Source organism: Primulina eburnea, chromosome 10 (assembly GCF_022965805.1).
Source record: "Primulina eburnea isolate SZY01 chromosome 10, ASM2296580v1, whole genome shotgun sequence".
Classification (NCBI taxonomy): Eukaryota; Viridiplantae; Streptophyta; class Magnoliopsida; order Lamiales; family Gesneriaceae; genus Primulina; species Primulina eburnea.
In genome coordinates this window covers 2,994,785-3,008,211 of record NC_133110.1, presented here as the reverse complement: position 1 = coordinate 3,008,211, position 13,427 = coordinate 2,994,785, and the positions used below count along the sequence as shown (strand labels likewise).

Genomic DNA, 13,427 nt, shown 5'->3' with positions numbered 1-13,427 from the left:
GAAATAAAATAAAAGTGAAATAATTCACAGAGAAAGAAACAAAAAGACACCCAGTTAACCCTTAAGACTCAATGATGCAACAATATTCTGTTTATGAATATAAAAGGGTATGTTTATAATACTTAAATGGATTGATTCCTTTTAGTTGGTGGCAATTTTTTGGAAGCATTGAGTAATTAAAGAAGGAAGAAAAGTGAAAGATGGGACGACAACTGCATGGATTTATATGCTTTGCTACAAACAGATTTGGTGATAATAATACAAAGATAAAGGGAATCCATGTTGTGTTGTATCTGACTTATTATTTGTACTTCAATATACATGAAAAACCAATATGTCTGTGCATGTCATATATATATATATATGATTGAGTTGATTTTAGAATGTCAGAGGGTTAACTTCATGGGAAAAGTAAAAGGGATTAATTGGACCTAAATCAACCCCAAAAGCTAGCTCAAGGGGGGAGGATTGTCCAAGCGGGTTAGTTCGATTATGGGTGTGTGGGCAGTGCCCACACCCCATATGAGTGGTTGAGATTCCACTTCATGGGGAAAAAAAAAATTAAAAAAAAATAAAATTGGGCCAGAAAAAATTCTGGCCCTTGGATGTACCCCTGCAGGCACTACCTGCAGGGGTAGGATGAAATAATCCGTCCAAGCGGGACAATAAACACACCCCTCTCACGCTCAGGAATGAACATCTGGAGCGTGGAGTTTACAAATGACACAATTATGGGCAGAACGTGTGGCCTAATTATAGGCAGGTCAACACATAACGGTGGAACCCGAGCTCTGATACCATATAAAGAAATAAGGAGACCGAAAAATTCTGGAAGAATGTTTTCTCATTCATCTCATCTGTTATACAAGGTCTCTTACATACATATATAAGAAATGCTATGAAAGAAGAAAGGGAAATGCATAATTGACAACTATGACTCCAACGGTAGAGAAAAGAATAAGGAAAGAATGATCAATCACATGCTAATCAAATTAAAGTAAGGAAAAATACACGAAAATTGGATAGCCAATATTGCAAATTACAGAAATTTAATTTTGATATCCAAAATTATCGAAGTTAATTTTAGATATATATATATATATATATATATATATATATATATATATATATATATATATATATATATATTATTCAAGTGACCAATTGACTAATATCAAGAGTACCCCATGCTTTTTCGCTATGTTTTTCGTGAGACGGATCTCTTATTTGGGTCATCAATGAAAAAATATTACTTTTTATTCTAAGAGTGTTACTTTTTATTGTGAATATAGATAGGATTGACCCGTCTCACATATTAAGATCCGTGAGACGGTCTCACATGAGACACACTCAATCTAATATATCAATAGTACTTTTTAGGTCATTGGGGTTAATTCTGACCCCAAAAATCCATTTTAAATGCATTAATGATCTTCAATTACTTCCATTTTAAAAATATCCCTTTAAATCCAAATATGTCCATTCAAAATTCAGCCTTAAATTAGACCACACGAGTCAACATGCAATTTAATTAAATGCTGATAAAAAAAAAATTACTCTCACCCTAATTAAATCATAGTACAAGAATTATCTTGTTGCCGAGACTCTTGGGAAGAAATATTATATATATATAGACGTGAGGATTTGATAACAGGGATCAATTAAAGCTCATGATTTTTCTCATCTTGCAGCCACCGGCGTTTTCCAGGAATTTGCACGACTAAATTAAATGTAACTTCAAGTATATGTTCGAGGGAGAAATTTTGGATATATATTTTGTTTTTCAGAAAAAATAACACATAAAATTCGAATGAATTAGACTTTGAACACAATCGATTCATGACTGCAAAACGTACGGCAACTAAGAATCCAGGGAGAAACAGAAAATATTAAACAGACTGAAGGTGCCAACTAAAGCAGCACAACCAAATAGAGGCAGCAAGCAGCCCGGTTTGGCGCTTTATAAAAGTTTAGAGGAAATCTTTCATCTCAGTTTCTTCTGAAATGAACGATACAATTTAACACAAGGTATGTAATTCTTTGGTTAAAACGAAACAAATTAATTTGCAGCTAATTACTTCACCTTTGGAGCGTCACCAAGCCTTAACTCGAGATCCAATTCCTCTACAGAACCCGAATGCAGTTTAAACACATCTGTTTCACGAAATCTACCCTTTTTACTCGATTGTTGGGAGAAACTTAAGGGCTTGGATTCGATTCTCCTCCTCTTACAACCGCCAACTTCTTCATCATTTGATCCATTCATATCTGTTCGACAAACTTCCAAGTCCAAACTCACTGATAAATCCACAGTAGAATAATCTTCTGTAGAATTAGTCTCAATTATGAACGCCGGTTTCTTTTCTTGCTTCTTGATCGAATCCAGAACACGATCTTTTTTATCTGTAACAAAACTTGACCAAGAGGGATGAGTAGATGAAACCTTGGTATTCTTCAAATTTTGCTGGAATACTGGGGAGAAGAAACTGTGGGCTGGTGTATCTTTTGTAGCAGGAGGTGATGGAACCCTAATACTGATATTTCTTGGGTCTGAAAACAAAGTATCAGAAATTTCAAGGTTAGGGTTTTTGTACAAGAGTGAACATATTTGAGATGTGTAATTAGCAGCAACTCTATCAGTGCTTGAAGAAATAGTTGGAGATTGTTTTAATCTAGCCCTTTCTCTTCTGTGGACATTCATATGGCCTCCTAGAGCTTGAGCTGACCTAAATTCTCTTCTGCAAAAGCTGCAAGAATAAGATCTTGGTGGCCAAACACACCCTCCAAGTGTTCCGGCTGCATCAAACGCGAAAGCCTGTTCTTCCCACGAATCACTGTAAGAATTCATCGCCGCCGATACAATTTGAGGATTCGGATCTGGTGTTGTTTTAGCCCATATCCAATATCTTGCTTCATCCATTAGAAAAAAGAACAAGAAGAAGAAGACCTAATATACTAAAGGCAGCGATTAATTTTAGGTTCCTAGGAAACAAAATAAGGTTGTAATGAATGAAGAATGATGACAATTCTACGTCTGGATAACTGAGAAGATAATTAATTTACATAGGTATCTGTGAGGAATTCATAATGTTAAAATGATTAGCTGAAGATGAGCAGATTTTTGACGAGACAGGCCTGCGTGGGTAATGGCCACTCTAAAGTAATGTTTGTAAAAATTTATTTTAATATAATCTCTAAACATTTCATTGACTATAAATTTGGAAACATCTAAATAATTTGGTGGTTTCATGTAGCTAATGAATCTTTGTAATTTTGTGATTATTTGAAATTATATTTAGGCGAGGGTGGGTCATGGAAGTAGACCCTTGATATATTATGATGGGGGCATTGCATGGAAATTGGACACAAACTAAGATTGCGTGATTGCATGATGATATCTTGATTTGAATTTCGTTTGGTTGGTGTTGGATGTTATTCATATGTAAAAGGCGAATTAGCAATTTTCAAGAATAAATTTAATTAGTTTTAAAACGAAGAGCATATTTTAGGTATTTTGATCATAAATCTTGGGTCTAATTCCTTCATGAAATATGTCGATTAAATTGTGTCGATTATCATAGTTTCAAGCTCTTGCGTGGTCAATGAAATGGGAATATCTCACGACCATGTTTCTATTTTTTAATAATAAATCATTATTAGTAAATTTAGCATTTTCAATTTTTAGTCATTTGTCATTGTTATGTTCAACTCTTTATGATTTTGATAATTAATCAAAATCGAGTCTTTATTTCGCATATCTCGACTTTGATAATTTTAGTCTTTTTTCATCAAAAAATGTTGATATCAGAGCTAGGATAATGTCACGTTAGCACCACATTGGTAATTAAATGATCAACCTTGCATATATAAAAAAAAAAAAATAAATATAGAGGAATTATACTATAATTTGATCTGACCAAATTTTCAAAGAGATAGATATATATGTCTAAAGGAAAAAATTTGTGTGAGACGGTCTCACGGGTCGTATTTGTGAGACGAATCTTTTATTTGGGTCACCCATGAAAAAGTATTCTTTTTTGGCAAAAACTTGTGTGAGACGGTCTCACGGGTCGTATCTGTGAGACGGATCTCTTATTTGGGTCACACATGAAAAAATATTACTTTTTATGCTAAAAGTATTACTTTTTATTGTGAATATGAGTAGGGTTGACCCGTCTCACAGATTTTGATCCGTGAGACGGTCTCACATGAGACTCACTCTTCTTTTTTATGCTAAAGTATTATTTTTTATTGTGAATATGGGTAGGATTGACCCGTCTCACATATTATGATCCGTGAGACGGTCTCACATGAGACTCACTCATGTCTAAATTGTAATTTTTTTATTTTTTCATATTTGACGGGATATATATATCTCCTTGTGAATATCTCCTTGAAATTATTTTAAGTTATAAGATTACAAACATGTATTATTTATCCAACTAAAAAAATTATTACATTTTTTTTTATAAAAGTGAAAAAAGATGCGAAGGGAGATTAGTTTTCAAGTACACGCAACTTTTCCGAGAGAGTGAGACGCAATTAATGGATGCTAAAATTTTCTATTATTTTAAATGGTTATTTTGTCTTTGCATAAAATAATAATTATACGAATGAGATTGTCTTTATTGAGACATTCTACTTAACACGAGTGTCTTCATTCTCAACTTGTTTAAATAAATAATTCATGCTCCCCAGAAAAAAAATTATTTTCTTGTTTTCGCAAACAAGACAACTAGTATGAAAGAGAGACCAATTGATTTACAATGGCGAAATTGATAATAAATGTTTATACATTTCTCTAAATTATTTTTTTTAAAATATTTTTCTTTTGTCTATGCTGCAAACACGAAATGAATAATATTTTACAAAGGCGAAATGGATAATAAATGTTTATAGCTTCCCAAAAATCTCCCCTCATTTTGTAATTATATTCATTGCAATCTATGATAACTGAAATGCGTTATCTTTAATCATGATATAAATTCTAGTATCAAACATTTGTTTTTTTTTACTAAAAACTATAGTTTGTGCCTTGTGGTTATTATACAATCATAATATTTTAAACCGTATAACAACTGATCAAACGCTACATTCGATATTTGCTCTATATGTCAAATGTTCATTTAACTTTGAGATTTATATATGTTTAAGGTTTAACATGATGTCTCATCAACCCAGTGTTTTTATAACCGGACCGTTAATCGAACCGGTCAAGCCTTAAAAAATGGTTCAACCGGTTCAACCGGTTCGACCGGACGGTCGAACCGGGTTAATAAAATTAATATTTTATTTATTTTATATAATAAATAAAATAGTAAAATATTGATTATTTATGTTTTTATAGTTTTTATTTAATTTTTAAGATGAAAATTACAACAAATATCAAAATAAAAATCATTTTTCAAATTCAAAATCCAAATTACACATGACATGTAACCAAATAGTGATGACGAAGTTTAAGTGCCCAAGTAAACATCAAGATTAATTATAAAAAAAGTAGCAAACATCAAGTGTCTTATGAAAAAGTTTCTAGACCGTCGCTATTTAGCGACGGTTTTAAAATAACCGTCGCTAAATAGCGACGGTTATTCTTTAACCGTCGCTATATAGCGACGGTTTTTGAAATAACCGTCGCCGATCTCTGGGCAATTTTTTTTATAATTTCACAGACCCGGCCGGTTCCTGAAGACCGGCCGGTTTCCGGTTTTTCGGTTAAACCTGTTTTTCGGGTTTTTATTTATGTCCGGACCGGTCTGGAGGCCGGTTCACGGTTGAACCGGTCCAACCGGCCGGTCCGGTCCGGTTTTGAAAACATTGCATCAACCAATTCTCTTCTATATATATATATATATATTAGAAATACCCAGATTTATTATTGTTCAACTTGTAAGATTTGACTAAAAATAACTAATCTTTATTTTCAGAAGTGATTAAAATAGATGGATATATTGGATATATAATGTTCTAGCAACTATAATATGTAACGGGCTAACTCTACAATATTATCAGCTAATAAAAAAGTAACCATTAAAGTTAATGTTGTTTTCTTAACAAATCGACGGTTCATTTATTTGACAAGGAATTGTTAATATAAATAATTTTTTTGTGTTATTGTCTTGAGTCTTGACGTACGGGAACTCACCGTTTAGCGACTAATCAATAGATTATATATATCAGATTTGAATCTACCTTGGCCCATATTAAATTTAATTTTGATGCTATCAACTTTCCTAGTCAACATCCAATAAGTTTAAAATTAATTTTGAAAATAAAAATGTCGGGAACTGAAGACCATCGTACAATTGCATCGATTAGGCACTTAATTATTAATTTACTAGGAAACGATGTACCAGTAACGTATATGAATCATGATCATTTGTATATCGAATTGATTCATAAAATTTTGTTATACTTTTAATTATTATTTGTGATGAAAGCGTGTGTCACCAAAACACGTGAGAAGTGGTTTGAAGGAAAGTATGTACAGCTACTGGAAGTTGGAAGACAGTTAAGGGAGCAGTTGGCCAGCTCAAAAGCTTATCTGGAAGACAGCAGCTACGCATATAAGAAAGAAAGGAATTCCACACAGAAGGGATCAAGCTGAGTCTCCAGAAATACAATACTCGAGTGTAGTAAAGGATAGAGAGGAGAGTGTGTGTTCTTGAGTGATAGGAAGAAGGTTATCATTCCATAAGAAAGAGCTCTCGTATTCTGTACATGCAAGTGTTGTGAATAAAAGCATTGATTAGTTCCTCCCAGGGGCGTAGCCAAGATTTTAAAATAGAGTGGGCTAGACATTGAAAATATAAATATTATTTAATGTATTTTTAAATTTTTTTTGTTATATTTTGTATAATATGAACTAGATAAATTTTAAAAATCATCTTAAAAATTTAATATATCAAGATACATGATAAATATCATTTATAATAATGAATTTTTAAAATAAATTCAATGTAAAGTAAGTAAAAAAATTAAGACAAAAATTTGTGTGAGACGGTCTCACGGGTCGTATTTGTGAGAAGGATCACTTATTTGAGTCATCTATGAAAAAATATTACTTTTTATGCTAAGAGTATTACTTTTTATTGTGAATATCGATGGGATTGACTCGTCTCATAGATAAAGAATAACATAAATATATTTATGTAAATATATATTTATAATCAGAATAACACAAATATATATATATATATAAAATGTAGAATTAAAATGAGTAAATATATAAATTAAGATAACAACATAGATACAGAATAGGGAAAGTTGGTGAAAAATCTCCAATCAAAACATTTCTTTGGGTTCACTCTCTATCCACAAAATTGTGGTACTATGTCATACAAAATGTGGTACACTTCATGTGGAAATGTGGTACTAAAAAAATACCCAGGGACTGAACACAAAAAAAATCGACGGTTGGAGACTGAAGGCCGATTTCCCGTACAGAATAAGCTCAAATGCTATATTATTTAAAACTTATAGAATCCATGTATAAAAATTTTACTCAGTGACTAAAATTTTTAAAATATATAACTATATATATACATTAATCCCGAGACTAGGCTGGGCTAAAGCCCACCCTAGCCCCTAAGGAAGCTACGCCCCTGGTTCCTCCCGTGGATGTAGGTCGATTGACCGAACCACGTAATTTCTCGTGTTGTGTCTATTGATGTTCTTTACTTCGTGATTGGATAATCGTGTAGAGGTTAAAGTCGTGATCGATCCTTGAATTCTTAACAATTTGGATAGCGATAATGAAATTATATTAGATATGTAATTTGTAGAGATAATATGTGTATTTTTGAATTTTTAAATTGGATTAAATATTGTAATTATAGTAAATTATATAAAAAAAACACAACTTATCTAAATGGAAAGTTGATTATAAGATTAATTGTGACGTATCGAATCAAACTCCGGTGACTATAAAAAAAAGTTGTTGACAAGTTTCGTTTATTTCTATGTAAAAGTTCGTGATTCTTCTGGCATTTTTGGCCCGAGGTTTCTTTATATGAGTTGGAAACAAAATAAACCTTGTACTACGAGTAGAGATAATTTGGCAACTTGCAAATAAATATCTACTTTTATTAAAACTATATAATATTTTTTTCCTCATATGATATATAGTTTTTGGTTTTTCCATTATAAAAAATTAAAATATTTTTTCTCATCACATATGTATTTCGATTAATGTTTTTTTTATATAGAATTTGTCGTGAATGATTTTATAATCAACATATGTTGACAACCAGGGACGGATCCAGGAATAAGAGTTGGGGTGGGCTTGAACTCAATATGATAAGTTATATATTATTAAAAAAAAAGTACATTATATCGTTCAACGAAGTTGTGCATTACGGGATTTTAAAATATAAAATTCATCAATAATAGAATTTAATGTGGTAATGATGTTCTATTGAATAAACCGTCGCTAATTAAAACCGCCGATCCACCTTTTTTTTATTTTTTAATAATGTAGCGACGGTTTTAGCAATAACCGTCGCTAATAATTGCGACGGTTTTTGATAACCGTCGCTAAAACCGTCGCTAAATAAAAAAAAATGGGCTGGGCTACAGCCCAGTATAGCCCTAGCGTAGATCCATCTCTGTTGACAACCCTTCTTACATGGTTTACGAGGAATCTTCTTTGTTTTAGGCAATGAATTGAGCAAAGTTCTCCATTTTCCTTTGCTTTCATCGACTAAATTACATGGAGTAACTGACAAATTAGATTATAGAAGAAGCGTAGCGACTGCGGGTTTCATCGTCGAAAAACCAACATATTCTCAAATTTACCATGGCCTAAAACAATTTTTGGGTTTGACAAACATTGACTTCCTTTTAAAAAGACTGAAAACCTCACAATTTTAATGGATTTACAAAGTTGACTGTGGACCACAGTTAATCCCTTAACTGGTTAAAGTAAAAAAATAAATAGGACTAAACGTTGATTTATGATTAAGAAACGAATATTAAAAAATATATATTTAATTAATTAAATGTGTCTCTCAATGTTTATATAAAATAAAATGTGGAGAAGGTACTGAATGGGACAGATGGACACTTATCCAATACATTTTGATCGAATTTTCGAGAAAAAAATATTATTATATTTACATGTCATTAAATTAAATTAATTATCCCTCAATCTATTAGTGAACCATGATCTCCATGAGTGAATCGAAAGTTGGATATATATTAGATCTCACCCGAATCGACTCATCTATTCTCCTGAAGAGAGGTTTTGTTTCATACCCCAGTTCGAATATAAGGAGTACGTCATGCTATTATTGTTCAACTTATTAAATGAACTATCCTTATTTTTCGAAATTGTCTTTGTAACAAGTTGCTAAACAATTTCATAGAAAATAATTTGTTTTTAAATAAATAGATTTGTCATGCATTTTGAAATTGTGATTCCGATTGCCAGCAAATTTGACACTAAAATCTCAAGTTTTGACACAAAATATCGAGTTCGAGACTCCAATTATAACATAACCCTTCGTTATTAAGAGCACCTCGAAGTTGGAACATGAACTTTGTTTCATCGTTGAAAATTGGTGTAGTTTTTAGGATTAAATAATTTTTTTTAAAAAAAAAAATACTCACACTACTATACATGTGGATTATGGATCACAAACAATACTTTCTCAACGGGCCTGCCTGAGACTAAAAGGCCCGATTCATAAGCGAGTCCAACGTAAAAGGAAAAACAACGAAGACAAGAAGTAATAAGGCCCAAGGTCCAATTCATAACTCCTTGCTCTTTAATCCCAATCCCAATTATATAAATGTCGGAAATAGTATATTTCACTCGTGGAATTGATTTGAAATTCAACTTAATGAATCAAAAAATAATTAGTTGAGATTTTAAAGACATTATCAAACCGATTTATCCAAATAAACCAATGAATTTATTATTATAAATCTGAATTTCTTAGCATCGAAAACCTCAATTTCCGTATACGGGGCCAAAGATAAATGATAAAAACTTTTGTGAGACATTCTCACGGGTCGTATTTTGTGAGACTGTTTTTTTATTTGGGTCATCCATGAAAAAATTATGTTTTATGCTAAGATTATTATTTTTTATTGTGAATATCGGTAGGGTTGATATGTGTCTCATATAAAGATTCGTGAGACCGTCTCACAAGAGACCTACTCAGTATAAATATTGCTTTATAAGTACAATACCAAAGTTCACACGTTATAACATGTGAAATAGGATTGTGATCTCATTTGAATTGATAATATGATAAATTTATTACTATAATTTGTTGTTCATATTGTATTAAAGATAAAAACTAAAATAGTATTTTTAAATATGAAAATTCCAGTGGGAAATATTATGTGATATATTTTATATGTGGAGTATATATCCCTGCATGTTGCAGAACAAATCGAATTTTCAAAGAATTTAATGTTTTAGCAATTAGCAGCAGTGCTTCTCAACGATTTTACTAAATAATGGGTTTCTTTCCCCTTTTTGAATAGTTAAATTAAAAATAAATAATTTTGGTTGATTTGAACTATTTTTTCTTTCTGTCTATTATTGATTACAACAAAACCCTAGTGTCCAAATAGAATACAAGTTTTTTTCCTGGAAACTCGAGTCAATATTATAAAAGAACAAATGAACAATATCATCATTATAGCTTTAACTCAATTACAAAGTAATGGGTTGAGTATATAAATTTCTTATATACACTACAACAAAAACGGCTTTCTGCAACATGCATATAAGCTTTCCGCAGCGCGCATTGCACGCTGCAAAGTTCCAAGCCGTTAAAAGTTCAAGATTATCCACGGCGTGCATTGCACGCTGTTAATACTATTATCAACGGCGTGCATATGTACGCTGTTAATACAACTTTCCGCAACGTGCCTGCGTACGCCGTTAATAGTCATAAAAAAACAAAATACTAGCGACGGTTTTGGATAAAACCGTCGCATATCAGCGACGGTCCCGAAATTAAACACCGTCGCTACGATAGCGACGGTCGTAAAATAATGTGACGGTTTAAAATTTCGCGACAGTTCCAAAAGCTGTCGCTAAATTTTGCGTAAATATAAAAAAAATTTACTTTTATAATTTAATAAATTTTAATAAAAAATTAAATTAAAAAATTAACCAAAAATTGAAACAAAAACAGGTATCTAAATCGAAATTAAAATCATATAACAAGAGAAAAATTTTAAGTGTTGTTAAGTGATGTGGAAGATGCAAAAATGTCGATACCAACAATCAAGATGAGCTCTCATTGATTCTTGGAGTGACACAGCCGCTAGACACGGGACGATATCTTGGGCTCCCATCACTGATCGGTAGGAAGAAAAAGGAGGTCTTCAGGTATTTGAGAGACAGGCTCTGGAATCGTATACAAAATTGGCGGGGAAATGGCCTTTCGAAAGCAGGTAAAGAAGTATTGTTGAAATCGGTGGCCCATGCATTACCGGCTTATTGCATGAATGTTTTCTTGTTACCTACATCGCTCCTTGATGAACTTGAGAAGATGATGAATTCCTTTTGGTGGGGAACGGCAACGCAAAATTCAAGAGGTATACACTGGACAAATTGGAACAGAATCTGCACTCGAAAGGAAAGCGGAGGACTTGGTTTCCGAAATCTCGAAGCCTATAATCTAGCCATGCTTGCTAAGCAAGGGTGGAAGCTCATCTCAACACCAAATACTTTGTCATCAAGATTACTCAAAGCAAAATATTTTCCGAAAAAAGACTTCATGGATACAAGCCTAGGAGCGAATCCTAGTTTCATATGGCGAAGTATTTGGTTGTCAAAAGAAATATTGGCTCGTGGATTAAGATGGCAAGTAGGAGATGGGCAGCGTATAAAAATCTGGACACAACCATGGCTAAGAGACTCAAGAAACTTCTATATTCAAACACCGCATAACCCACAGGAGGAGTTGGAATATGTAAAGGAGCTGCTGATGCCGGAAACTAGGCAGTGGAATTTCGGAAAACTCAACGAAATCTTTGCCCCAAGAGATGTTCAGGAAATTATGAAGATCCCATTAAATCTGATGGCCTCAAATGATGACTGTATATGGCACTTTAGCAGGAACGGAAGCTATACAGTGAAATCAGGTTACCGAATCGTTATGGAAACTATTACAAACCAGGAGCAGGTACATCGACTGAATGGGGAATGGGCCAAGATATGGAAGCTACCCACACCTCCGAAATTAAGATCATTCTTGTGGAGAGCAGCGCGTGATTTCCTACCTTGCCGATTGAAACTTCAATCAAGGAATATACATGTGCCATCCTGCTGCGTGATATGCGAATCAGGGTTGGAAAACAATTGGCATGTATTCATTGACTGCCCATATGCAAAGGAGTGTTGGAAAATTGCAAAGCTTGATCGCTTAGTGATGAATTGTGCCAAAGAAGCAGTATCCTTCACACACTGGTTATTTGAAAGTCTGAATAAATTCCCCAAGGCGGCACTAACAGTCCTTTCGGCTACATTATGGAGCATATGGCGCTACCGAAATGAGAAACTATGGAACAGTGTGTCTAGACCTCCGCAAATCACCGTTTCACTCGGCCATGATATGGTGTGGAACTGGACTCAAACTCACAAAACCTATACCAGAGGACAAGCCCCAAGCTCTCGAAGGGACACAGACGATCGATGGACGAAACCTCCGGATCCATATGTGAAGTGCAATGTCGATGCAGCAATGTTTCATGAACACCAAGCTGTTGGCTTCGGTGCTGTGGTGCGAGACTCGACAGGGGAATTCATGGTGAGCAAAACAAGTGTGAAGTACGGTATATGTGACGTTAAAGAGGCCGAAGCACTCGCCCTATTTGACGCGATCGCTTGGACAATCTCTCTTGAACTCCAAGATATTATATTTGAAACCGACTCATTGACGGTGGTAAAGGCGATCACCTCAAAGAATGCTGACCACACAGAGTTTGGCTCAATAATCTCAGGCTGCCGTACACTTCTCGACGGGCATCCCTCTTTCAAGATTCAACATGTTCGAAGACAAGCAAATATGGTGGCTCATACTCTTGCTCGGAATGCCGTAGCTTATGCAAATCCTTTTATTATGATTGAAACGCCAGAAATCTTATGTAACTTCATTTCCTACGATTGTGAGGAAAACGTTTGATTTATGAAATTTTCATTTCAAAAAAAAAAAAAGTGATGTGGAAGATAAAAGAACGGAGATCGGTTTTAAATAGATAATTTGCGCTTTGTTGCGACGGTTTGTAAGTAAATCGTCGCCGATGTCTGTCTATTAGCGACGGTTATCTATTAACCGTCGCCGATGTACATCGGCGATGGTTTTTGTTAGCCGTCGCTAAATGTGGCCTTTAATCGAAATTCGAACTCATTTTCCGCACGGTTTTAGATAACCGTAGCTAAATGTGGCCTTAAATCGAAATTC

At 33.6% G+C, this 13,427-nt stretch overlaps 1 protein-coding gene across 1 annotated transcript; it reads right to left on the bottom strand.

The window, feature by feature from the left end:
* Window positions 1-1,889: 1,889 nt before the first annotated feature.
* LOC140803790 (zinc finger protein 10-like) lies at window positions 1,890-3,134 on the bottom strand. Its single transcript, XM_073159665.1, has one exon. The coding sequence runs from the start codon at window positions 2,918-2,920 to the stop codon at window positions 2,075-2,077; it is 846 nt and encodes a 281-aa protein (XP_073015766.1). The 5' UTR covers window positions 2,921-3,134; the 3' UTR covers window positions 1,890-2,074.
* Window positions 3,135-13,427: the final 10,293 nt, after the last annotated feature.

Bases quoted from the DNA above. Each gene is read 5' to 3' on its own strand.
- LOC140803790 (XM_073159665.1), bottom strand. From the start codon at position 2,920: ATGGATGAAGCAAGATATTGGATATGGGCTAAAACAACACCAGATCCG.